The 25570-nt window shown below is 45.2% G+C and overlaps 1 protein-coding gene across 6 annotated transcripts in view; it reads left to right on the top strand.

Annotated features, from left to right (window-relative positions):
• Positions 1-23710, top strand: part of LOC141743352 (charged multivesicular body protein 3) — a 37965-nt gene extending 14255 nt beyond the window's left edge. For 2 of the 6 annotated variants that reach the window (XM_074587278.1, XM_074587279.1), the window contains exon 4: positions 1908-4058. In XM_074587278.1, coding sequence (XP_074443379.1) covers positions 1908-3486 — 1579 coding nt within the window. In that variant the 3' untranslated portion in view covers positions 3487-4058. Of the gene's footprint in view, positions 1-1907; positions 4059-7710; positions 7876-8004; positions 8133-12005; positions 12087-13637; positions 13699-17990; positions 18171-20780; positions 20903-22082; positions 22198-23142 lie in introns of those variants that run through there. The other 4 variants (XM_074587280.1, XM_074587281.1, XM_074587282.1 and 1 more) reach the window with 4 other exon arrangements.
• Positions 23711-25570: the final 1860 nt, after the last annotated feature.

Here is a 25570-nt window from a genome sequence, read left to right on the forward strand (position 1 = left end):
TGTAATACAGCAATGGAAGGAAATGAATAGAAGACTTTGGCCTTAGAGTCCAGGCATTCAGGGACAAGAACTGTGGTTGCTTAGAACAAAGGCGAATATATATGTAGCCCATGTAAAAGAAGTATAGCAGTTGTAGAGGTGTTATATTGCCATCTGGAAAGGAGAAACACAGGTTAGCATGAACCTTGCAGTGCCTGCTTCTCAGGATTACTGACAAATCCTGTTTCCTGACAAATGTCTGTATGTTTATATGTAAACTCGCACACACCCTTTGACAACATACAGTGCGCTATGCAAGATTCACTGTTGTTTGCATATGATTTCGAACAAGGAAGAAGAGCAAAGCCAAAGAAGCTGTTAATAATTCTGTGCTGCTGTAAAAATAATCCTTTTTTAACGTTTTGTTGGAAGCGTTTGCTTCACGTGATGGGAAACTTGGTCTAGAATTCCAGTGGTGTGTATGGATATGCACGTCTTACACAGCTTAAGTCCTAAATGTTTACAGAAATCTCAAAGTTAATCATAAGAGAAAATTATTTGACTTTGCAGCGCTTATGCAAAATTATCTTGTATAATCAAAATGCTGGTATTTGAACATCTTAAAAATTTGGCAGTGTTTCTCTTTGCATAGCTCCTGACTAGTCTTAATGTTGCAATCAAATATTATGTTTTAAATGAATGTATTTTTCCCTAATGCAAGAAACGTTTTGTTGAGTAAACCCTCATGACTAGTTTTCATCAGGTTGCAGCTGAAATTCAGAAGAACACTGCGTGCTACAGTAGTCAGGTATCTTTATTAGTAGGGTAATACCTTATGGCTAGACTAGATCTAAATATGTTACATTCAGATTGCTGAGATGGGGAGTTGTAATTGTCTAAATGTTTGTTGACCTAAACCAGAGAGGACGTAGGTAAGATGGCTAGTGAATGAGGCTGGTGGCCTCTATTTCATCTGCAGGGTTCTCAGAGACAGTTTGCATGCCTGTTGGCTCTGTAACGTTTTGAATCTTGAAACTTGCCAGACATTTGCTAAAAGGAGGGCTAGATAAATTGGGTGGCGTAATGATGCTGATACAAAAGATGCATGAGAGAAGGGGTCTTCTGAGTCACCGCACTCATCTCATAGTTACTGGGATCTGGACCATGACTCAGGGTTCAGCCTTGAAGAGCCTCTTCTTTTAGGTATGGATTTGGAGTTCGTCCCATCTCAGCACTCTGCCTGCCAGGCAGCAGGGGTAGTCGTTTAGCCCACAATGATCTGGCAGCATGTTTCTGCTTCCTCCTCCACCAGATTTGTGGCAAGCTTTCTCACCACAAGCCTGTCTGCATCCTTCCAAAATGGCCCCAGTAGGAAGTGGACACTTGTCAGCTTCGTTAAAGTAACTGCAAACAGACCAATGTCTTGTTAACTTCACCTCACTGCTGCTTGGCAAGACTAGGATGGAAGGAAGCACTGGGAAAGTTACCTGCAGGGTCAGGAAAGCTGTGGGACATTGAGTTACATCATAATGGTTCTCTTCTTGGCTGGAAGGCCATGGAAAACCAGCTTCTATTACTAATGCTTTATAGTGAAGAGTCAGCTTGCGTATTTTTAAAATACAGTTACGAAGCATGAATAACTCCAATATATTACCTTGTTTACTATAATGACCCATGAAAATTAACACTGTTCCTCTTCCTGTCTTATGAATACATCTCTCTATATGTCTGTAAAGGAGATTAATGAATGTATTGTAAGAATAAATACACTTTCCCAGAGAATATTGGGTGCCTGTATTTCCTGTTATTATATGTAAAGATTCCCAGGTTGCTCAGCATGTCTTGGTTTTGGGCTTATAACAGAAATTTAATGAGTGCAGCTCCAGGGGTATGAAACTCTGTAATCTAACTTGCCATTTTCTTTATAGGTACTGCAGGCGGAGGGGCTGGCTGAAATCCACCCTCATTATGTCAGTTCCACAAACCAGTACCTCTAAGGGAAAAGTGATGCTTAAGGAATACAGCGGGCGCAAAATCGAAGTGGAGCACATTTTCAAATGGATCACAGCCCATGCTGCTTCTCGGATCAAAACCATCTACAACTCTGAACGTTTAAAAGAAGAATGGAACAAAAGTGACCAGTACCATGTGAAAATATACCTGTTTGCCAACCTCGACCAGCCGCCGGCGTTCTTCTCTGCACTGAGTGTAAAGTTTACTGGAAGAGTAGAGTTTATTTTTGTGAACGTGGAAAACTGGGACAATAAAAGTTACATGGCAGAAATTGGTGTCTACAAGACACCATCGTACATACTTAGGACTCCCGAGGGGATTTACAGGTATGGAAATAACACTGGTGAATTTATATCACTACGTGCCATGGATTCCTTTTTGCGCTCATTACAACCAGAAGTTAATGATTTATTTGTCTTAAGCTTAGTTTTGGTTAATCTGATGGCTTGGATGGACCTGTTCATTACACAAGGCGCTACTATAAAGCGTTTTGTGGTTCTTATAAGCACTTTAGGGACGTATAATTCATTATTAATTATTTCCTGGCTACCCGTCTTAGGTTTTTTGCAACTACCTTACTTAGACAGCTTTTATGAGTACAGTTTAAAACTCTTCAGGTACTCTAACACAACTACTTTGGCTTCTTGGGTAAGAGCCGACTGGATGTTCTACTCTTCACATCCAGCCCTCTTCCTCAGCACGTACCTTGGTCATGGTTTACTAATTGATTACTTTGAGAAGAAAAGAAGACGCAATAACAACGCCGATGAAGTAAATGCTAATAATCTGGAGTGGCTGTCAAGCCTCTGGGACTGGTACACCAGCTACTTGTTTCATCCTATTGCCTCTTTTCAACACTTTCCTTTTGACTCTGATTGGGATGAAGACCCGGATTTGTTCTTGGAGCGGTTGGCCTTCCCCGATCTCTGGCTTCACCCTCTGATACCAACCGATTACATAAAAAACTTACCGATGTGGAGGTTTAAATGCCTTGGTGTCCATTCTGATGAGGAAATGCTGGAAACCTTTCAAGACAGCGAAAGTGACTCTGACAGTGAAAACAAAGAGGTCTTCAGTAGTGAAAAAGAAGTCTCGGAGGACGATGATCTGAACACGTTTCATAGCCGCGGTGAAGGAGAGCCTCGGTGCAGTACTGAGACCTGTTCATGTGCCAATAAATATTGTCATCCCGAGCCATATGAACGGAAAGCGCGATCCTACGGCTCGTACAGCACCGCGGGTGACATGGAGCCGGATTGGTCAGCCTGGCCCTCCGACATGTTGCACTGTACAGAATGTGTTGTGTGTCTAGAAAATTTTGCAAATGGTTGTCTGCTCATGGGCCTGCCCTGCGGCCACGTATTCCACCAGAATTGCATCGTGATGTGGCTGGCCGGCGGGCGACACTGCTGCCCTGTCTGCAGGTGGGCTTCATACAAAAAAAAGCAGCCATACACACATCCGCAGCCTTTGTCGAGTGATGCCCCATCTTAGCTGTGTGCTGATGTCCTTTGTAAGCTTTCAGGATATTACTGCTTGCCTTTTAAATGTTAGTCACTTAAAAGATTATGTGGTTTGAAGTTTTAGTTTAAATGTTAGTGCAGTGAACTAAAATATACATGATGCTAACGTTAACGACAGAATCATTTGGTTGCCTTGTATGTTGAACTGAACGCATACTTATCGTACAATAACTTCTTCTTTTTAACATCTGGAAACTCGATGCTGTTTTTGTAAGCACAAAAATCAAGCCTACAACAGAAGCATATTCCAGCAAACGTTTACAAGTTAGGATGTGGGTGAAATTGAAATTCTAATCGGAGACAGTTGCTTAATTTAAGTGTTTCTTATTTTAGAGTCTGTTCAGCACATCTTTGTTGAATAATGTACGTTGTAAGACAGTACCATTTAAAAAGAAATCAGTGAAATAAATTATTTTAAAAGGAGATTTGTAATGTTAATTGTTTTGATAAATATTTTGTGTGTATGGTCACGGATGTCTTGCTGGTCTGATTTATCTGTGAAGACAATAAAAATATAACACAACTTTTGTGACTAATAAATCATCTCCTAGTGATGCAGGAATTCATTGCTCCAGTGCGAACTACTGGCCGCATGGAAGGTGATGGTGTTTCACTGGGAACTTCTTCCTTCCTAAGTCCGCTGCGTTGAGGTGTGTCTTTGCTTCACCAGTGGTTTTCCAATTGATTACAAACTGCTTTATCAGGCAGAGCCCCTCTTTGACCAGCTGTCTCTCCAGCACCCTCATCTCCAGACATCTAGAAAGACTTTAGGGTAGCCCCTCTACAGCCTCAAAGTAAACCATCGTGCAGTAGCAGAATATTGTCATGCAGTCACAAAAGTGGCTTGTAAAGGTAAAAATTGCCAGATTCTGACTGCTGGTATTTTGAAGTGATTTCTGATTTCTTGGAGAAAAGTAATAGTTGATTGATGCCACAAAAAATGGAGTCTATTGTTTTCTTTATATTTCAATATGAAACCGTTGTTTTGATTGTACCTTTCAGAAATGATCTGGCTGAAAAGAGGAAAAAACAACAAAAAAAGAGCATGAGATCATGTAAGTAGAAGAAAAGGCTAAACTAGATAGGTATGTTCAATTGTTTTACGTGCCACAGTAGAAGCAACAGTCCCATTGTTTTATTTCTCTCCTAGTTCTTGCCCATGTGGTATAAAAGGAAGATAATTAAATGAAGATGATAATAGGAAATGTAAACACGGGTCCCTCTTGCAGTTATGATCCATCTCTCTGAGCCTTTACTGAGAGTTAGGAGGCCGACGCTCACAAAGCAAAGCTTTCTGGCATTGTTTTATCTGTCCAGGGTACCTGGGCACTACCTTTTCTAATAACAAATTATTCATGCCTCCAGTCACCAGGCGTCTTCCCAAGAGGATATTCTCTTAACTATCAGAAGAGCTGTTTTTAAGCGTGAGTACTTTTTCCTCTCGTTTCCTTTTTCCTATTGCAGTACTGAACCAGGGAGGTAGAAGGGGCATAATACCACCAATTCTCCTGTGGTCCAGAAAGTAATTTTTATTCCAGTTGAGGCTTGTCAGTATATGCCCTTTATCTGTCATTACAGCTGCGGCAGAGCAGTGGAGAGGCATAATGAGGGCAAAGAGCATTTCTGCTTCCAGTTTGTGCGGCAGCGTGACATTTAGCCTATGTGCTTAGCATAAGCAGCCACGATTGAAATCCACGTTGTTTCAGGACTGTCTTGAAATCTGCACCGAACTGAGGCCTTGCCATCTCAAAAGGGGAAACAGAGGAGAACTCTCACGAATATAAATAAGTCTGTAGTTGATGTACTGAAGTACACAAGTGAAGCACCGTATCAGAGTCCAGCGTATCCTTTCACTGGGACCTCAGCGTTTTGCCCAACACTGCAAGCAGTAAGTTCAAGCAACCTGTGTCCTTGGGGCACAGCGTGCTTCTGGAGCATGGCTCTGCTGCTGAAAGCTGACCTCTTCATACGAAGCCTGGGCCCAAGCAGCTCCTGTGCATGGGTGCAGCCTTATTAGCAAGCCATTGTGCACACCTGTTTCGGCTGAAGGCTTGTTTTAATGACCTCAGTTGCTCTACTAGTCCAATTCTTTTGATGAATGATACAAACTGCTGTTTAATTAGCAGGAGAGCCACAGAGGGCACATCCACATGAGCAGGTAATTATGACCAGTAGATAGCTGTGAGTGAGGGTTCGGTCCCCTCGTGTCCGTTAGCCTGGGTTGTATAAATTGTCGTGATCCAGTTCATGGCGATGCATCTGTTTCAAAATCTACAGCAGCTGCTGTAGTGTATTGGTAGTCCCAGCAGGAAAGGAAAAGCAGTTGGACGTATTTATTTTATTAAATGCTTGTGTCGGTAGCAGCAGAAGCATCCAAGTAGGATTGTTTTCTACGGAGCGCAGATTCTCAGACGGCCCTTACCCAATGCGTTGACAGTTTAAAATCCAGAGAACAGAGCAAAGACTGTGCCTGTAACAAGGTCAGCAGTTTCGCTGCTCATTTGTTTTGCCTCGCTGGGCTGGGTTGTGTTGTGCTAGTATTTGTGAAGTGTCTTAAGTTAACAGAGATGCTAAACGTTCTTGAAGTACAGTGTTTTATTCTCTGCATGCCTGAAAGCTGGCGGCCAACTGTAAACAGAAAATGTCAGATGATCTGAGGTTACTTATGTCAGTAGGTTTAATTAAGGCAATTGGTCTTCTGCTACTAGGAGAGGGCAGATTTAGATCATCTCTGAAGGTCTTTGCCAGTCTCAGCAATTACTGTTTTGTTACGCTGGCTTTCCCATGGCTGGTACCCAGTCCAAAATGAGAGCAAATTTAGATCTGGTTTTGTTCTGCACTAGCTCTTGGAAGGAAAAAAGACAAAGGTGAACTGTATATTTTTGTAACTGTTATTAAAATGTCTTTCTCTGGGAATTAAATAATGAGGGTAAGTATAATTGTACAGAATTAGAGTTAGATTAAGCTAGTAGTACCTTTTTCTTCCTAAGCTTTGGCACTCTTTCTGTACCTCAGTGATTGTTTCCAGTCCTCTGTGTCTCAGCTTGTGCATCGGGGCGCAAGGGAATGGAGGGACTTGCTGGAGCTGCCTCCGCAGCACCCAGCAGGGTGGCTCCATTAATTTTGGCCAGGTTACACGCCCTTTGCTGCAGAGAGGACTGCAGAGGATGGAGATGAGCCAGGCCTTGCCGGTGGGGCATCTCCAACAGAGCCCTGTCAGCTTAAGATGAAGGAGGCAATGTCTTATGTGCCAGCAGCTGCTTCTCTTTCTCTTTGGGTCTCCTGCGGGTCTTCCCTGGGCTGTAAGGGAAAGATAATTTACTGTAGTTTGAGTCACCGTTTGCACGACTAGATTTTATACATCCTCTTCACTGTGCTTTCCTGCAACCTGTGTGGCAGACTGAGGGCAGGTGGTGATGTAACCCGCTCGGGTCTGCTTTTTATTGCTCTTAACTCCTGCTGGAGGTGGTGCCTGGCCACTATCAGCACCGGGCCCAAATCCTGTTAACTCCTCTGTGCCCCCTTTCTGCTGGCTGCCCGCCTCACACGCAGTGGCGGGGGGCGGCGTGGAGCCATGTGAAGGGCTGCGCGGGGTCGTGTGTGAGGCAGCGCATGGCCATGCAAGAGGCCGTGGGGGGGGCTGTGTGAGGGTCTGTGTGGGGCCATGCGAAGGTTTGTGTGGGGCCATGCGAAGGTTTGTGTGGGACCGTGTGAGGGGCTGTGTGGAGCCATGCGAAGCAGCGTGGGACCACGTGAGGTGGAGTATGGCCATGCAAGGGGCTGCGTGAGGTGTCGTGTGATGGGCTGTGCGGGGCCATGAAGGGCTGCATGGGGCCATGCAAGGGGCTGCGAAGGGCTGCGTGAAGCAGTGTGGGGCCGTGCGAGGCGGTGTGCGACTGTGAGGAGCTGCACAGGGTTGTGGGGGGCTGTGAGAGGCAGCGAGGGGCTGCGTGGAGCCATGCAAGGGGCTGTGTGAGGCCATACGAAGCCCTGCGTGACCCTGAAGGGCTGCGTGGAGCCGTGAGCGGCAGTGAGGGGCTGCCTGGAGCCATGCAAGGGGCTGCGTAGGGCCGTACGAAGCCCTCAAGAGCTGCCTTGGGCGGTGGGAAGCGCCCGGGCCTGGATGACGGTTGGTCCCGCGCGGGGCTGGGCTGCTCAGGCATCACCCGGCCCCCCGGCACGGGCGGCGCGGAGCCGTGCGCGTGCGTGGAAAGGGGAGGGCGGGGCGCTCCTCACCGCGCACGCGCCGCCCGCCCCCGGCAACGGGCGGGGTCGGGAACCCGGAAGGGCCGGGCGGCGCGAGGCGGCCGCCGCCATGGGCCTCTTCGGGAAGACCCCCGAGAAGCCGCCCAAGGAGCTGGTGAGGCCCCGGCGGCGGCGTCGCCTCAGGCGGGGGCCGGGAGGTGGCGGGGGCGTGCGGCTCGGGGTGGCGGCCTGGGTACATGGCGTTGCCGTGGCGCGGGGCGGGGGCTGCGGAGGGGCCGGGCCCGGCCTGGGCGAGGCGCCGCGGCGCCGGGGGCCCCGCCTGACAGCAGCGGACCCAGGGCTGAGGAGGAGGTGGCAGGCCTGCAGCCCCGCGGCCGGCGGGAGGAGGGTTTGGAGCGGCGGAGTGCCCCGGTGAGCTCTGTCGCCGTGTGTCGCTGCGGCGGCCGGGCCTCAGCAGCGGTTGAGGAGCCCTGGTACTCCGTCCCCAAAGAGGCTGGGGCACCTGCGCTCGGTTACCTCACTTCTTCTAAAATAGAGCAGCTTCTTGAGGTGTTCGGTGTGCTGTCAGAGCTGTCCTGCGCCCTAGGGGTGTGCAGAGACCTGGTGGGGGGAAGGGTTTCTCAGGGCCGCAGGTGCAGTAGCCGAAGGAGTGATGCATCCTGGGTGGCGTGGTTTGGGGAGGCTTAGTCAGCGGCTCCTGGATTGTTAGCTTGCTGTTAGCTGTCTTCCATAGTTTCTAGCTCTCCGGCTTCATTAGGAGCTTCTAGGTCCTGTTGCAGAGAGTCTTAAAAATATGAATAGCTGAAATATTTGGACTAAAGAAAGATATAGACATGCTGGAATGTGTCCAGAGAAGGGCCGCAAGGATGACCAGAGGGCTGGAGCACCTCACCTGTGAAGACAGACTGAGAAAGTTGAGGTTGTTCAGTCTGGAGAAAAGAAGGCTCTGAGGAGACCTTATAGTGGCCTTCCAGTAACTTAACAGGGCCTACAAAAAAGCTGGTGAGGGACTTTTTAGGATGTTGGGTAATGATAGGACTAGAGATCAAAACTAGAGATGGGTTGATTCAGACTGGACGTTAGGAAGAAGTTCCTCACCATGAGGGTGGTGAGACACTGGGACAGGTTGCCCAGAGAGGTGGTGGAAGCCCCATCCCTGGAAGTTTTTAAGGCCAGGCTGGATGGGGCTCTGAGCAACCTGATCTAGTGGGAGGTGTCCGTGCCCATGGCAGGGGGGTTGGAACCAGATGATCTTTAAGGTCCCTTCCAACCCTGACAATTCTATGATTCTAAGGGGTTTTTCTGAGGCTACAGGCAAGCTGCGTGAGCCTGGCTTCTGCCCACAGATTTCTAATGTCACAGTGAAATGAAATAAGATACTGATTTCACTGTGGCCTTTCATAAATCACTGTTAATGTGTTAATTAAAAAATGGGCTGTTTGATAGGAGGAAAGAATCAAATACATTAGAGGTACTAAAAAAAACAGCAGGGAGAAGGTGGCAGACAGTGAAGTTGAAAGCTTAGGAGAGCTGCAATGCCACAGATATATTCCCTGCTGTTTTGTAGCAGCCGAGTTCCAGGGGAGCAAGTTATAGCTGTTGCTTGTTGGGTGGTAGCATTAGATGAGGAATATACCTTTGACAGTATACTTTCCCTTCCTCCTCTACCTGTTTCGGAGCACTGTGCAGACTGCTTATAGTTTTCCTGCGTTCATGAGCAGTGTTGGAAGATAACACAGGAAGAACTGGGGTTTGTAGACTGCTGCTTTCAGTAGTCGGGATAAAGCAGCAGACAGCTGTTTAACCCACATGATGTAGTTATACTGCACTGGTAAGTCCTTGTTGTTTCATGTCCAATGACCACTCTTTCCCCTTCCACAACTGACAAATTTGCTGTGTTTTCCAGTAACACAGCATGTCTGTGGGTCATCTTGGAGCTGTTTGCAGAAAAGTCTGCAATGATGCTAGAAAACAGGCATCTCTGACCTGTAAGAAGTGACTTGGGTCATCTTGCCATCATGAGCACGCTCTTGGGTTGCAGGCTGGCACAAGGACTTCACAGGCCATAACAGAGATATTGAGAAACCCATTAGTAGTAAGACATTTCTTTCTTCCCCTATCTGTCTGTGCAGCTTTAGAAGGAAGTAGTAGTTATTTCTGCTTACTAGATGATGGGGGGAAAAGCACTGCTTACCTCGTGTCTGCCAGCAGCTGTACACAAGATACTGTCCCTGAGTAGGGCTAGAGAGAGCACTGAGCACCACAGGAGGTGGCTGGTAATGGGAAGAGGTTGAGATTTTTGTGATGGCAGTGAGTCACCCTGGATTTGTTTATGTGCTTGCTGTTGATGGGACAGAACTTATTGGCTGAATGATACAAGGCAAAGATCTTCAGTCCTTGCAAGGAGCTAGTGATGCATTTCAGTCTGTTTAAAGCTGGGGGTCTACTATACGTTTAATGACACATCTCGATTGTTTGAGATAAAAAGGTGGTTTTCCTCCAGTGTAGTCTGAATGGTTTATTTCAACTTAGTGTTTTGCTGGCTGACTTTCCAGTGTGATGAGGTGCTGTGAGAACTGTGTTTTTGTTTATGTCAGAACTGGAAGCAGAATAGCTTCATCAGAATGAAGTTGTGCTTGGGGTAATTAGCCTTGCTTAGTTAGCCAAAGTACTTCAATTCCCAGCATTGCTACCTCTATGCTGCCTTGTGCTGTGGTTCATAGTCCTATCCCTGGTGTCCTGTGTGAGATGGGCGATACAGCTTTACTGCTCAAAAAATTGACGTGTCTGATGTAACTGGAAGTATGCAGTTGTCTAGATCAGAGTCAGAGAGTCCTCCTCTTATACACAAAACTGGTGATGAGTGTTGGGAAGACCGGGGAATGCAGAGGCACCCAGCTCTGCCTCTATGAGGGCAGTTGTGTGAAGCAGCTTATTCATCATAGAATCGTCATAGAATGGTTTGGGTTGGAAGGGACCTTAAAGATCATGTAGTTCAGCCCCCCTGCCATGGGCAGGGACACGTCCCACTAGATCAGGTTGCTCAAAGCCCCATCCAGCTTGGCCTTGAACACTTCCAGGGATGGGGCATCCACAACTTACCTGGGCTACCTGTTCCAGTGTCTCACTAACCTCAGAGTAAAGAATTTCTTCCCAAGATCTAGTCTAAATCTACCGTCTTTCAGTTTAAAACTGTTAACCTTCATCCTATCACTACATTCCCTGATAGAGTCCCTCCCCATCTCTCCTGTAGGCCCCCTTTAGGTACTGGAAGGGGCTATTAAGGTCTCCCCAGAGCCTTCTCTTCTCCAGGATGAACAACTCCAACTCTCTCAGCCTGTGTTCATAGGAGAGGTGCTCTAGCCCTCTGATCATCTTGGTGGCCCTCCTCTGGACTTGATCCTCCTTATGTTGGGGGCCCCAGAGCTGGACGCAGTACTTCTGGGCGGTGTTAGGGATGAGCTATCAAAGAGTTTTCTGCTGTCAGAGACAGCAGGGATTGATGACAACATACAGCCATCTGTGATTTAATGGTGTCTTTGTGCCGAACTGTGCATCACAGAGGCGGGAATCTGTGAATCCTGCTGTAGTTCACTTCACAGTTGCTGATTGTGCTTGTATGTGAAGGCTTAATACATGTTTGTTTGTTCTAGAATACAAGTTGTAGAACAAATGTTTGGGAGATGTTACATTTGAGACATGACAGTTGACCACCTAGAGTTCAATCACGTTTTACCTCAGTCTCTTTCCCTGCTTCTCTCCCTCTAGTGTAAGCATATTCAAAAGAGGGACCTTCTTAGCCTCTTATCAGGGTGGGGAATGAATCTACATGACACTTTCTGCTCTGTTCTGGAGGACAAGAGGGGAGGCTGCAGTCAGTCCTGCAAGGGCTCCTCCCCCCATAATAAAACAGGATTCAGTTAAAGGTGCAGGAGCTTTCTGAAACCCCTTCAAAACTTCTCAACACCCATAATGTGTACTCACAGAGCTCTGCAGGGCTTTTGGATTTGGGGCTTTTTTGCAGCAGATTTTGTGCTTGGGCAGAATGGATGATGGTTGTTGTTTGTAGTTAAAACATGGTATTGCTCATTGCAACTGAGCATTTCTTTTGAGATTGGTTAAGTCTAAGAATATGTCTTGCTCTGCTGGGCTTGTGCACTGAAGAGTGCTCTTTTTACAGTTCTGTTATGAAGCTTATTCAGGAAGACAAAGGTTTTTTTATTTGAATTTAAAAAATCGCATAAAAATCAGGGATATTTTCATATGAAATTTCATACAGCCAACTAGATTTCTTGAGTGGCCTGTGTGCTGGCATGTACAGTGTGCAAGTGGATCCACGAACTAGAGGTCATTTTAATACTTAAGGTGAGTTTTTTTAGGTACTGTGCAAAATCTGTGCTGCTAATAATAAAAGTAGCATCAGAGCTCCACAAGCATTTGGTGCTCTGTTCGTATGCTATTATCTCACGATTCTTTAATCTGATGTTGTGCAGACCCTTTCTGCTTCTCTCTTTACCACAAATGCTTCCAGTTCTTGGATGGATATCTGGCTGTTGCTGCCTGTCTGATGTCTCTGGTTCCCCAGAGAGGTGGTGGGGGCAAAAGGTGCTTGCCACCTCCTTCAGCACCCTGTGTTGGGGGAGCCAGGAGTGCTGGAACAGAGACATCTTGGCAAGCCCCAGGAGGGAAGCTGCAGAGGGAGTGGCTGTGTTTGAACCCCACCAAATACAGGGGAAGGGAATCTGGAAGGCAGAGCTGCTGTGTAGAGGGACCTGAGCAAGCAGGAGGAACGGGCCGGCAGGAACCTCATAATGTTGAGCAACGCAGGGTTGTGCATGTGGGTCAGCCATCCCTGAATGTCGGGATGTGCAGCCTGAGGCTGGATGGGCAGCAGCTCTGCAGGAAGGGACCTGGGCTTCCTGTGGACAATAAACGTGAGTTAGCAGTGCGCCTTTGTAGCAATGAGGGCAAACTGGCCTGCATTAGCAAGCTGTAAACATCATGTTGAGGCAGATGGTTGTTCAGTTACTCTGCTACATTTGATGTTAGTGAGGCCACATCTGCACAACAGTGTCCTGGTTCGGGCTCCCAATTCAAGAAAGGTGTCAACAAACTGGGGAGAGTGCGGCAGAGGACCACCAAGATGGGGGAGGACCGGTGCCCATGACACAGTAGGAGAGACTGAGGGAACTGGGCTTGTTTTAGTTTGGAGAAGAGAAGGTGAAGGGGCATGGGGCTAAAGCTTGTCACTGCCTCTAATGGGGTTGTAGTGAAGACAGGGCCAGGTACTTTCCAGGTGTGCCCAGTGACAAGAAAGGGGCTACAGCCACAGGTGGCCAGAGGAGGTTTTTGAATTGGATACGAGGAAAGGTCTTCACCACAGGAGCGATTAAGTGCTGGAATAAATGCCCAGAGCAGCTGTGAAGTCTCTGCCCTCAGACAGTATCAATGGATGAGGCACCAAAAAACCTTTCTGAACTCTGAACTTGGTCCTGCTTTGAGTAGGAGGTTGGCTTGGAGACTTCCTGGGGTTCCTTCTGACTGAAATGAGTAGTGGCATTCTTGGTGCTGTCATCCTGTGCCAAGTCCTACCTTATGCTGAAATCCCCTGCGGCAAGTTTCCTCTGCGCTGTGACGTGGGAAATGAGCTAGGCAGTGACCGTCTCTGATTCACAAGTCACATTCTTCTTAACTCCTTATCAGAATGTTAAGAGGAGGGCAATAATTTGTGGTCCCTCTGCAGTGTTGTTTTTTTTTTTTTCATTTGAATAATGAAATATTTAAACATCACTTGTAACTTAAAGCTTGTGCATTTTGAAGTGCTTCTTTAGATATTGAATGGTTAAGTTACAAGAAAGTATAAAAGCATAGTTTTAAAGTTGGAATTTCAAGTAACTCTTACTTTTTCTTTTTAAGGTCAATGAATGGTCCTTGAAGATAAGGAAAGAAATGAGAGTGATTGATAGACAGATCAGAGGTTTGTATTTATGTGTCATTTCTTGTTTTTCCTTTCTCTGTCTGCCTTTCAAGTTGTTTTTTTTGTTTGTTTTAATTGGGGGAGGCTGTGAAATCTAATAACCTGGTGCACTCTATCGCATCCGGAATAAAGGAAGATGAATGTGATCCTGGGACCAGACTTAGTCTGTGTTACAAAATGATGTCACTGTAAAGTTGTCCAAGTAAAATTTTCAAGAGAACCTGAATATTGTATGCTTCCAGTAGGACATAATGCTCTTAAATCCCATTTGATAAGAAGAATTAGACTATTTATCCAGAATTTCACCCACATCATTTTAATGAATAGAGTATCGGTGTGGTAAGTAATTCCACATGTAATGTACTGGCATGAAGCACACATGCTAAACAAAAGTAGCTTGCTGTCAGCTTGAGAAAATTGCAAACAGTGGGGGGGGGAAGAAAGACTTTTCGCAGTAGGAGTTTTGCTATTAAATTGTGGGCATTCCACTTTTGAAGAAGTCTTGAAAAGCAGGGGAGTTGCTTGTTATTACATTGCTGCTAGCTCAGTTTCTTGCTCTCTCTTCTGCCCGCCTTCCCAGAATCTGAAAATAGGTTTGGGGCTAGATTCTATTTTCCCCTTTTTTTGTCTTACCTTGCCCTCAGGATTGGCCCGTGGGATGTGCTGGTGTTTTGCGTCAGCATCGGGTTATTAGGCACATGACTGTTTTGAGTGACTCAGGGAGTACGTTCTCCCTTCTCCCTTTCCTCCCCTGCCCCGTGCTTCTGGAGTAAGCTGGCGGGGTTCATATATTCTACCACTTGTAGATTTGTTTGAGTTGATCGGAGGGAGATGCTTGCGCAGTACAAAGTCTGTCTTTGTCCTCATCTGTGAAATGAGGACAGGGTTTATGCCTCTTCCAGGAAAAACGCTGTACAGTGGTGTTCATTATGTCTGTGAAATGATTTGCATTCTCCAAGGCACTTTGTGTGGCTGTATCAGGCACTGAGCAACTGAAATGTGGCTGATATTACTAGCAAAGTATGTTTTAGAGGCTGCATCTTGCATGGGAGTAAACTGCCCATGTTTGCTATTGATGGTTACTTGAAATTTTGGTTTTCTCTCAACTTTATGCATACCATAATAGTTCTAATGGCCTATATAGATATTTGGTTATGTGGTAGTCTGATATTTTGATGTCGATGTAAATCTAATTATTGTAGCAGTTCTAAACATCTCTGTATTTGTATTTCAGTGTTATATTCGAGGAAATACATGTCAGAGCTTAGACTAGCCACCAACCATCTGCTATTATGATAATTTTGATAAAGTACAGAGTATCTTTTTGATGCCTGTATTGTGCTAGTATTTCACATTTTACCAAGTGTCATCTGTGGAAGTACACAGCTCTGCTGGACACTTACCAGGCTAGCAAGCTGCTGCTGAAAGGTGACAGCCAGGTGCCACTAAGGGTGTTTTTGGGTGTTGTTGGGTTTTTTGTTTGTTTGTTTGTTTTGGTTTTTTTGCTGTTTGTTTTTTTTTTTTTTTCCAAAATTACCCACTGTAATTGGATTTTGCCATGCTTTATTATTTAAATTGAGATTTACACAGGACATCGCTGTAATCTTTGAGCAAAGATGCTGAGCTGGGACCTGTCTTACTTTCCCCGGGGAAACTGTGCTAGATGTGTTTTGATAAGGCGACACTCAGATCCACCTGGGACTGACTCAGTGGGCTTGGATCACTCAGACATTTGGCTTGCCCAGTCAGTGCAGTTACTAATATAGCAACACGCTGTTTCAAACCATCTGTTGTTGGAGTCTTGCTTCAGTAGTGATTTCTATTTGGTGTAGGTTGCTTTTGAGGTTTTGGAAGGTTCAAAGAAATGAAAGGTATCCTTGTGACTTCAGAATTGAATTTTTTGAGTTAATATAGTTGGAGTAATACAGTAACTTTGTGTTTTACTGAGCTTGTGAGCCCCTCTCATCGGTGCTTTGGACTGCCTTGTGCCTCTGTTATGCTTGGTAATGCTGCAGAAGGACTGGTGTAGTGACTTGGCTCGCTAGGCGTGTGTAGCTGGCATTGACCTTCAAAGGCGGAGTTGACTGTTCTTGCATATTTGTGCCTCTAATCTCATATTCAGCAGTTCGTCATGCAAGTGAAAGCATTCACTTGAGTACAAGGCCACCCTACACTAGTTTGGATGTAGTAGCACATCAGTTACTAGTGGAAGCGGGTGCATTCAAAGTGAATGTCATAATTCTTCAGTACTGCTGGAGTACTCCTGGTGCTTTCTGTTTTCTACTGTACCACTTCAGTTGTTTCTTACCTGTTCTGATATGCTGGGACTCAGCTCACTCCCGTGTCTGACATACAAGTGTTTTCAAGCTTGTGACATTTCTGCACATAATAGTGGGGAAGCAGCAAGGAGTATTTTTCTGATTATGATTCTACAGATTCCTGCCAGTCCTTCAAGATAAAGAGGCCATTGAATGATGTTGAGAGAATGACTCATCTTGAGTACAGGGTTCATTAACTCCCACGTGAGCAGCTGCGTCGAAATCTTCAGGTCGGCCTGTGCCAAAAAGTGTGTATTGATGCCTTTGTTTTTATAAAAGGGCATCTTTAGATTCTTGCCTATGTGTAACTTCTGTCTGGTATAAATCAAGAAGACTTGAACAAAACCAAATTTGAACAAAGCCACTGCTAGAAATAATTGTTCTTGTGGTTCAGCTCCTTGCAGGAAAGTGTGCCTAACCCTTACTATCTAAATTCTTTATTTACTTTAGGAAAGGGCTTTTTTACAAACCGACTTAGAGCCACATTTCATCAGTGGCTAATTTATTGCTGAGTCTGGAAAAGGAAGGGGGTTGATACAGCCCCTGCTTGTTCCTGTGTTTCTTACTCTGAGCTTTTTGAGGTACCTGGTTCTGCTGTACGCAGCCAGCATTGTCTGACGAGGCTGATGTGTGAACAGTCACGTCAAATTTGTTAGAGAAACCTATGTTACTTGAAGAAGCCTGTTTAATGTATAATATTTCAAATCCAACTATTGGGTGCTCATTGTATACAGGCTTGGTTCAGTACTCCTGCTCCAGTATGCTCTTATAAAAAGCTGTTGAATGAAGCTGAATACCAGGAGAGTTTGAACAGGCTGTTTTAAGTTAAAACTAATGATTTACCAGCATACTAGTTTTTACTGATAAATTTTCCATAACTTTGGCACCAGCTTATAATTTGAATGTGCCGGTTTGTATGAACACCTAATGCGTGTGTCTTTAAGTATGAGCAATATAAACTCAAGACCTTAAGTATGAGTATAGACTTGGCTGGGTATCCGGTTGAGGCTTAATGAGTTGTACCTGACGAGGAGAAAAATTAAGTCTGTCTGCAAGGATGAAGGCTTTTTTTGATAGTAATTAACAAACCTGTGGTTCAAAGTAACTCTTAAAATTGTGGATGCACCCTTACAAATTCACTATATAAATGGTTATGCTTTTTTTTTTCTCTTAAAAAGGCAGTGCATATCTAAAACTTTCTAGCCTCTGTGAGATCAGCCTTCTACAATCTTTCTGAATGTATTTTTTCCAGAAAAACACATTTCAGGGATTTAGAAACAGTGAGGACAAATTTGCCTACAACAGCCCTCAAATTGTCTTGAAAGTGGGCATTGTGAGTTAAGCTTTGAATGTAGTCTGACCGGTAGGTATTTTTGCTAGTAAATGCCCGTCTGTCTTCTGAGACTACTAGTCTTAAACTCCTTGTGACAACTTTGCTCCTTCCTGGTGAAGTGGGACTATCTGGTGATGAACACAGAAGAGGTAATCTTATAAGCAGCAAATCAGTACAGTATTCTTAAACTTTGTGTGTATATATTATATATATGCGTATGTTTTTATGCATATATATTTATATCAGGCCAGTTTAATAGTCAGGAAGTTACTCTGAAGTTGTAAGTCAAGTAGTGATCTCAGAGTGCTTTGTTCTTGCTGGACCTTTTCTGCTTCTTAAGAATTCATCTTAGTCAGCTCAGCTTCATGGAGTGATACTCCTGGACAGTCCTTTACAGTACTCTTAACCGCAAAGAAAATTACAGAGCTGGATGTTTAGTACTGAGAATTTTTCTATTAATATTCAGTTGAATTAATCAGCTAACATGTAAATGAGTCTAGAATAAGGCCTTTGAGTAACAGAGGGGATCTGAAATCAAGCAGATAAAATTCTTTGCATTGAAAATACACCCCAACAAATTACTAGTTTCTCTTCCAAATCCTGAGCAGTTTGTTGCTATTTGCTGTTTTTCTATACTCCAGATATTCAGAGAGAAGAGGAGAAGGTGAAGCGGTCAATAAAGGATGCTGCCAAAAAGGGTCAGAAAGATGTGTGTGTGATCTTGGCGAAGGAACTGATCCGCTCTCGAAAGGCTGTAAGCAAACTCTATGCATCCAAAGCTCACATGAACTCTGTTCTCATGGGGATGAAGAACCAGCTTGGTAAGAACTTCTCCTGAGCCCGAATACTTCTAGCTTTAGAGGTGAGGTCTGAGTTTCCATTTTCAGAACCAAGGTCAAATGCAGGAAGAGCTTGAATTTGGAAACAGGCCTACTCTTGTGAAAGGCAGCTGATCCCAGTGAGCTTCAGGACCCTGGGAAATTCCCCCTGTAGCTGGCCTGGAGGTGTGAGGCTGCTGCAGTTCCACGTCCCCACATCCAGCCAGGCTGAGCACCTATTCCCAGTAGGCACACACACCCACAGCAGTGCCTTCACCAGCTCCCATGTAAACACACGCAGCTTTCACACAAACATGAATGGCACTGATAGCTCAGTCCTGGTCTTCCTCTTCAGCCGATCAGGACTCAGGCCTACCAGTAGCATACATATATATATATATATGCACAATATATGTGTTGTTCCAGTACCCATTCTCAGACACTCACTCTAAGCTGGCCAGCCATCTGGCAACTGGACCCAGGTCTCCTCCTCTGCCTGAGCTGCTGGTACCTGGACCTGTAGGCCCCTGAGGTTTGTGTGTTCCCTGGTCCACCTTGATCCCTGCCTTTCTCCACCTTTAGTCCTTCCCCTAAACATCCCATGAAAAGTTTCTCATGTTCAGTCACATTCCTGCAATTCCCTTAAAAGATCCCATAGTAAAATTTTCTCTGTTCAAGAAATGCTCTTTTCCCTTGCATCCCATACCGAGTACTATATCCCTGTAGGCAATAACCTCCTTCAGTCTGCAGGATGTTCTGGAGATGGTTTCTGCACTGCCCTGTCTGGATGGGTTTCCCACCCTGGGCTCTGGAGTAGTCAGGGAGCTCCCAGTTAGCTTCCTGGGGTTCCTACCCCTCGTTGTTCCCTGGATCCTCACTGGGTCTCTGTGTTTCCTTTGATTAGCTGCACAACAGATAATCTAACACCTCTCCTTGGAGCCTGAGGGTTGCAGTGATACAAGAATCATGTGCTTTGAAACAGAACTCTCTTCCAGTAACTGGGGGCATGTTTTTAGTCTGCCTTCCTAAAGAGTTTGAATGTGCCTAATATCCCCGTATCCCTGTGGAGCCTCTTGTTGTTGTTGATTTTGTCAGGATCAGTAACATGAGGTTTATTTTCCTCAGTAGAATTCCCTTCATCTTGCAAATGATTGTTTCTCTAGCAAGAGTCTTAGGACACTTACTAAGCCCTAAATGGAGATGGGGGGCAGTGTTTGATTTCCTTGATTTGGATGAATTGATTTGCCCTGGTGGCTTAATACCTGTCTCTCTCTAAACCCTACTTAGTCCTTTTGTGCTTCTCCAATAGCAGCATATTTCCTTCATTCCTTATCCGCACCAGAAATCTGTTGTAATAGACTTCCTGCAGTATTTTCCACACCTTAGAGCATTCCAGCCTGTAACAAGAGTGGAGCTGAAAGCATTAAAGATGGGGAAAGACTTGGGGGAGGTTAACGTGCTACTGAAATATCCAAGTATTCCCCCCCATTCCAGCATTATCCAAGCTAGTTGCTAGTAGATTTTAACACCAGATGAGTCATAAATCAGGAGTTACCATGTGAACCTTAAGCGTAGTCTTACGAAAGGTCAAATGTGGCTCCCCACATACCTCATTCAGGAAACAGAAGCAGGGGCTGTCCTTGCAGCTTGAGGTGTCCCTTAAAAGGAAAACTTCCTTATTACGGCTACCAGCATCTTCGTCTTACTGGGAATGTACTTACCCAAGAAATGGGAAGCAATCTAGAATTCAGTCTAAGATTTGTATTAACTTGCTTCATGTTGAGGAAATGACCACCAAAGGCAATATTTCTGTTAGTTTGTTAGTGTTACAAGTGTAATGTTCTTAAATAAATTATTAAAATGATAAATAATATATGCTGTACCTTCATTTTGCTTCATTAAGGAGTGACTATTTTATATACAAGCAGGTAAGTTCTCCGTGGCTAGGAAGCTGCAAAGGTAAAAGGCACAATTAAAGAACCTCAAAGTACCCTTAATTATTGCATTTTGATCTTGGTATATCAACATATTTGAGAAGAGGTTTTAAGCTTTATTATGAGAATAGCCTCTGGAAAGAGTATTGTTAAATTCAGTTTAAACTACACTTATTTACAGCTTCTCTGCTTTAGTATTAATTTTCTAGCTTACTGAAACTATTGCCTTAGAACTTCTGCCAGAGTTATCTTCTGCTACCCAGTGTCAGGCAGGAGGTCCCTACTTTGGTTGGCAGTCAGGCATGGAGCTGGACCGTAGCTCCACTGGTGACACCCTCAGCAGGACCTCTGGCTGCTGAGGGGCACAGGCGGGAGCTCGTCAGGGATCTCTCTGTATGAACTGGGGTGCAAGTGGGTTGAAATCTCCCAGCAGGCAATCTGAATTGCTCTAGGTGATCATGCAGGACCAGGATCTGCTAGAAACTTATCTTTTCCGATGTGGGTAGGAGTTGAGCTTTTCCAGGAAGGTAGACAAAAATGAAGAAGAGGGATGTCCATTTCTTTTTTTAATTAAATTGCCTACATGTAAACCAACTTCTGTCACTGTAGGGAGAATACAATTGCTCTGCTTTCAGTGGAGAACGAATCATTCCATGTTTTCTATGCCTCTCTTTCACAGCTGTCCTGAGAGTAGCTGGTTCATTGCAGAAGAGCACGGAAGTCATGAAAGCTATGCAAAATCTAGTAAAAATCCCTGAAATCCAAGCAACGATGAGGGAGTTGTCCAAAGAGATGATGAAGGTAAGATCTATAACATACATAGACTTGAGTGAAGAAGAGGCGGTTGTTCAGCATGCTGGAGTGCTGTGCGACTGCTTAGGATGGCCCCTTTGTCAGAGGGTTTGTGTGAGCTCTGACAAACACAAATTAAAGTACCATGTTAATAGCTGGGGAACTTCTAGCAAGTTACGGTATGTGGGGAAAACCCTGATTCAGTGATACCTGCAACACGTTTGGTGTAATACTTGGTTGAAGCAGAAAAAAGCTACTGGGGTTGAGGATGGAAGGAGGAAGATCGGTCCCTATACGGAGCGGTGGTGGCTTGGTCACCCTAGTCCTGAGGGTGGGGGGAGTGGAGGCTCCATCAGGGTTCACACCTGTGCCCAGTGACTGCCCCTGTCCCCGAGCTCCCGTCTGCTCCGGGAGAGACTGAATGTCCTGTTTCCAGGGGTGAAAATGTTCATTATGAAAGAACCCACCACAGCCTGTTGTGGAGTGGGAAGCTGAAAGTCCCATCTTAGGCAAGGTGGCTGTTCTGATACTGGGTTTAAAACATCGAGCATAGTGTCTCCATCTGAAGAAAGTGCTCTGATTTTAAAGTATACTACTTCCCTATCATGGTTATTTTCTTTTCAACTACCAAAGTTGTTTTGCTTCCTGCCACCCCGCCCCCTTACCACTCTAGACTGTTTATGTCAAATCAGCTAATTTCTTAATAACTTTACCATTGTGCACCGGAACAATTTGGCCATACCTAGATTGCAGGCCCTGCGAAGGAATGTTTTCAAATGCAGCTGAAAAAACCAGAAGCTATGTCAAACACTAATTTTACAGCATGTTATACAGTTTACGCTTCGTGACTGAAGCATGTGAAATACGGCTGCAAACTTGGAGCAAACTGGGGTGTCAGCGTTTAGACATGCAACAACAAGGAATAATAGCTTGAGGGTTTAAAAGTGAAAACATGTGTATTTAATCCTCAGTTTTCTTACCGCTTTTCCTGTGCAGCAGTTGTGCAGATACGTGCTTGAACTGTAGGCAGGTGTGTTGGCCAACCCTCATGCAACAGGATAGCCTTGGTCCGGAAAGCCCCGTCCTTCAGTGCCTGGATTGGCGTAACCTGATCTTGAAAGTAGGAAGCGTGTCCTCTTGCTCTGCCGTTTCCAAGGGCGTCACACGCTGCCTTTCTGTTTTCTGCTAGGCTGGTATTATAGAGGAAATGCTGGAGGACACCTTTGAAAGCCTGGAGGATCAGGAGGAAATGGAAGAGGAAGCAGAGATGGAAATTGACAAAATCCTTTTCGAAATTACAGCTGGTGAGTCTGTGTGTGTTTGCTGAGAGTGGAGCCTTGCCCCGCTTTGTTCAATAGGACACAGCAATTTATATCTTCATCTATTCTGACTCCACTGCGCTCTCCCAGTGGTGTCTTTGCCTCTGCTAATAGGCAGAGTGCTCTGACAAACTGGTTTCTCAGGGAATACTGGCTGAGAAAGCCGGTGTGGTTCGGTAAAGCATAAGTAATAATTCATCAGCTGACATCTGTTCAGTGCTCTAATTGAGGCTTTAACAGATCATTGTTTGTCTGCACACTGGATCCTCTTAACAAGGTGAAATTTATGTGATTGATGAGATATACCATTACTAATGAAGCCAGGAAATAAACTCAGCTGCACGGCCTTGAGTCTTAGGCGCTGTTGTGATTCCTGGCTGTAAAAGGCTGTTTGTCTTTTGAGTTGGGGGAGGGAGGGAACCCCCACAAAACAAACAAAAAAACCCAAACCTAAACCCAACCCAAACCCCCCAACTTCTGCCTTACAGCTCATGAAGTAACGATCTGCTGTTTCAGTTACTTGACTCAGATAATGCTTACGATGCTCCTTACCTGAATTTCTTGTGACGGGGTGTGACAAACCAAAGTACCGGAGCTGTGTCCAGCTGAAAGCACGGTTCCCCAGCTCCTGCCCTGCTGTGACCTTGTCCCAGGCCACCGGCTTGTTGCCCTCTCTTGTTTCTGGCATTCTGCTTTGCTTTTTTCCATCCCGTTTCCTGGCTGGAAGCAGCTCCCTTCCTGCCGGGCGGGGGGAGCTGACAGGTCAGTACTGCTGCCTTAGCCAACAGCCCGGCACTGACAGAGTCCAACAGTTCTTGTGCGCGACCTTTACCAGAAGTGACACGTTTAATTATTTTAGATGCACCCGAAAGCTGCTAATTATTAAATGAAGACCTAGTGCACACTAACGAGCCTATTTGTTGTTTGCAGGGGCCTTGGGTAAAGCACCTAGTAAAGTCACAGATGCTCTTCCAGAACCTGAACCCATGGGTGCGGCCGCTGCTGTTGACGAGGAGGAAGACATCGAAGCCATGCAGTCGCGACTAGCTACGCTGCGTAGCTAAGGATCCAATGAATGTGTACAGTTTGCCTTTTTCTTTTTTTTTGCAATGGGATCTTCTGTCCTACCTTCAAAATGCAAAAGTTAATATGTGAGAATACTTTATGTAATATATATATTGTTTTCTTCCTGGGGAGTGTATTCTCCAAGAAACTACTGTAATATACTACTTCTTGGGGAGTGCAGTCTGTAGAGATTATCTTACCTTTTTGTGTTTGGCCTGTCTCCCCCATGAGAGGCTGTGGTGAAATGGCAACGGTGGTGTAAGATGTTACATATTTTCAGATATAAAGTCCTGAAACACATTTTTAGCTTCATGTACCATCTTTCCCTCAAAGGCACTTTTGCTTAATCTGCTACCAAAAAAACCTTCAGTGGTGTAAGATCTCTTGTTTTTCTGACTCACTACAGATTTTATTAAAGCTGCTTTTAACAGTTGCTCCTGTGCATCAGTTTAGTTTGCATCACTTCAAACTCTTTTCACAAACAATATCCACCTCTAACAGCTCCCTCCTGGTTTTAGAACACCTTTTTTTTTTCTTTTCTTTAGCATATTTAGGTCCTTTACAGCATAGTTAAAGAAGAGCTTTCACTCAGAGCAGCTGTTAAATAGCTGTTTTCTTCCAGCTCTGTCCAGGCAGAGCCTTATTTAGCACAGGCAGGCTCAGGCTGCCCTGCCTGCTGTGTGCCATTCCTTCAGGGATGGGAGTCCTGCCACAGGCAAGAGCTGCTCTTCAGGTGTAGTGACACAGCAGGAGCCCTGAGAAGGGTGGGTTTTACAGGCAAACAGTCACCAGCCAGTATTTTGTTAGTCATTTGCTGAATCATTCCAGGTACTATCACTTCACTATCTCTCAAGCGCTGGAACGCCATCTGGTGCTTAAGTGGCATGTTTTTAGCTTCAAGGGACTCCAAAAGACAAGGAGAGGTGTGTCTCCTCTCAAGAAGAACTTCAGGCAGAACTTAAATGTCAGGGCTCACAAAAGGCAGTTTGGAAAGGAAGTGTCCACTGTGAATGTGCCAGTGCCTCAGGAGCCTCACAGGCACAGGAAAGAGCTGCTCATTTTAAGGAAGCCTTACCAAAAGAAAACAAAGTCTAAATAACTGTATTCCAAGAGCAAGGCTGGAAGAGCAGATAATGCACATGGACACATGGATGTTGTCCAACACCTTCCCATTTTAGCCACAAAAAGCAAGGAGGGGGCAGCACATAGAGGCCCATCTCACAGCAAGCAAAGTAACCCTAATGCTTCAGGGCTGTGCACCCAGTGGGGAAACTCAAATTCAAGTGGTCCATCTCCACCCCAAACGGACAAACGGGACTATTTGTTTCTCGTGATCTTAAAACTCCAGAGATGACAGATCAGAAGTGAAACAAAGCAGTTGAAGAGTCAGTAAAATGGGGTAGATAACAGCTGCAATAAAAACAGATTGAACAACAGCATATTGTTAAGAAAATTCACAATCCAACCTCAACAATGGGTCTTTTCATACATACATGTGTGCATAAGTGCGTATAAGATCAGCGTGACTCATTGCACTGGCTGGGAGGTAAGGTACCTGTACGCCAGCTCCCCACAGCTCCTCCAGCTGGCTCCAAGAAAAGCAATTGGAGTGCTTTGTTTCATTTACTTCAGACTTGATGGTGCAAGAACACTCAGCTGAAGGACGCTCAGCTGAAGCATTGCCTTTTAGGATTCTTAACTCCTTCAAGCATAGAATGCCAAATCAAGGTTTATTGCTCTTCCTTACAGAAGGCAGCTGAAGCAACTAGAAAGAGGCCAATCTTTACTGCAGGTAGAGGCGGAGGGAAGGTCTCACTGACAACAGCAAAGATGCGCAGTTGTTCAGCCGCATCTAAGGTAGCAGCATAAGCCAAACGAACCAGAACATCTCCCTGTGCAAGAACACCACCGCAGCACTCATACAGCCTCAATTCCTCACCTGGCATTACGGATCTTGGCAGAGGCAAAGTGAGCTGGAAATGGTCACCTAAAGATCTGCAGGTCTGACACACTGTACCTATTCACAGTAGACAAACCTTTTATGAGCCCACTTTATTCTAACTCCCTGCAAGTGACTGCAATCTCAGCTCCACTCTGGATACTGAGGGATAGATAAAAGGAAGCTTCTCTGAAAAAATACTGTCACCTGAGAGACTCAGAACAGTTAATGCTGATCATTAATAGCAGGTGAAGTACTATGGGGAGGGGAACTTGCACAGAGTTTGTCAGTGTGTTACATAAAGTTCAGAAAAGTGACTTTTGGTTAACTAAGAGGTTCCCCCCCTGCATGGCT

Source organism: Larus michahellis, chromosome 5 (genome assembly GCF_964199755.1).
Source record: "Larus michahellis chromosome 5, bLarMic1.1, whole genome shotgun sequence".
NCBI lineage: Eukaryota > Metazoa > Chordata > Aves > Charadriiformes > Laridae > Larus > Larus michahellis.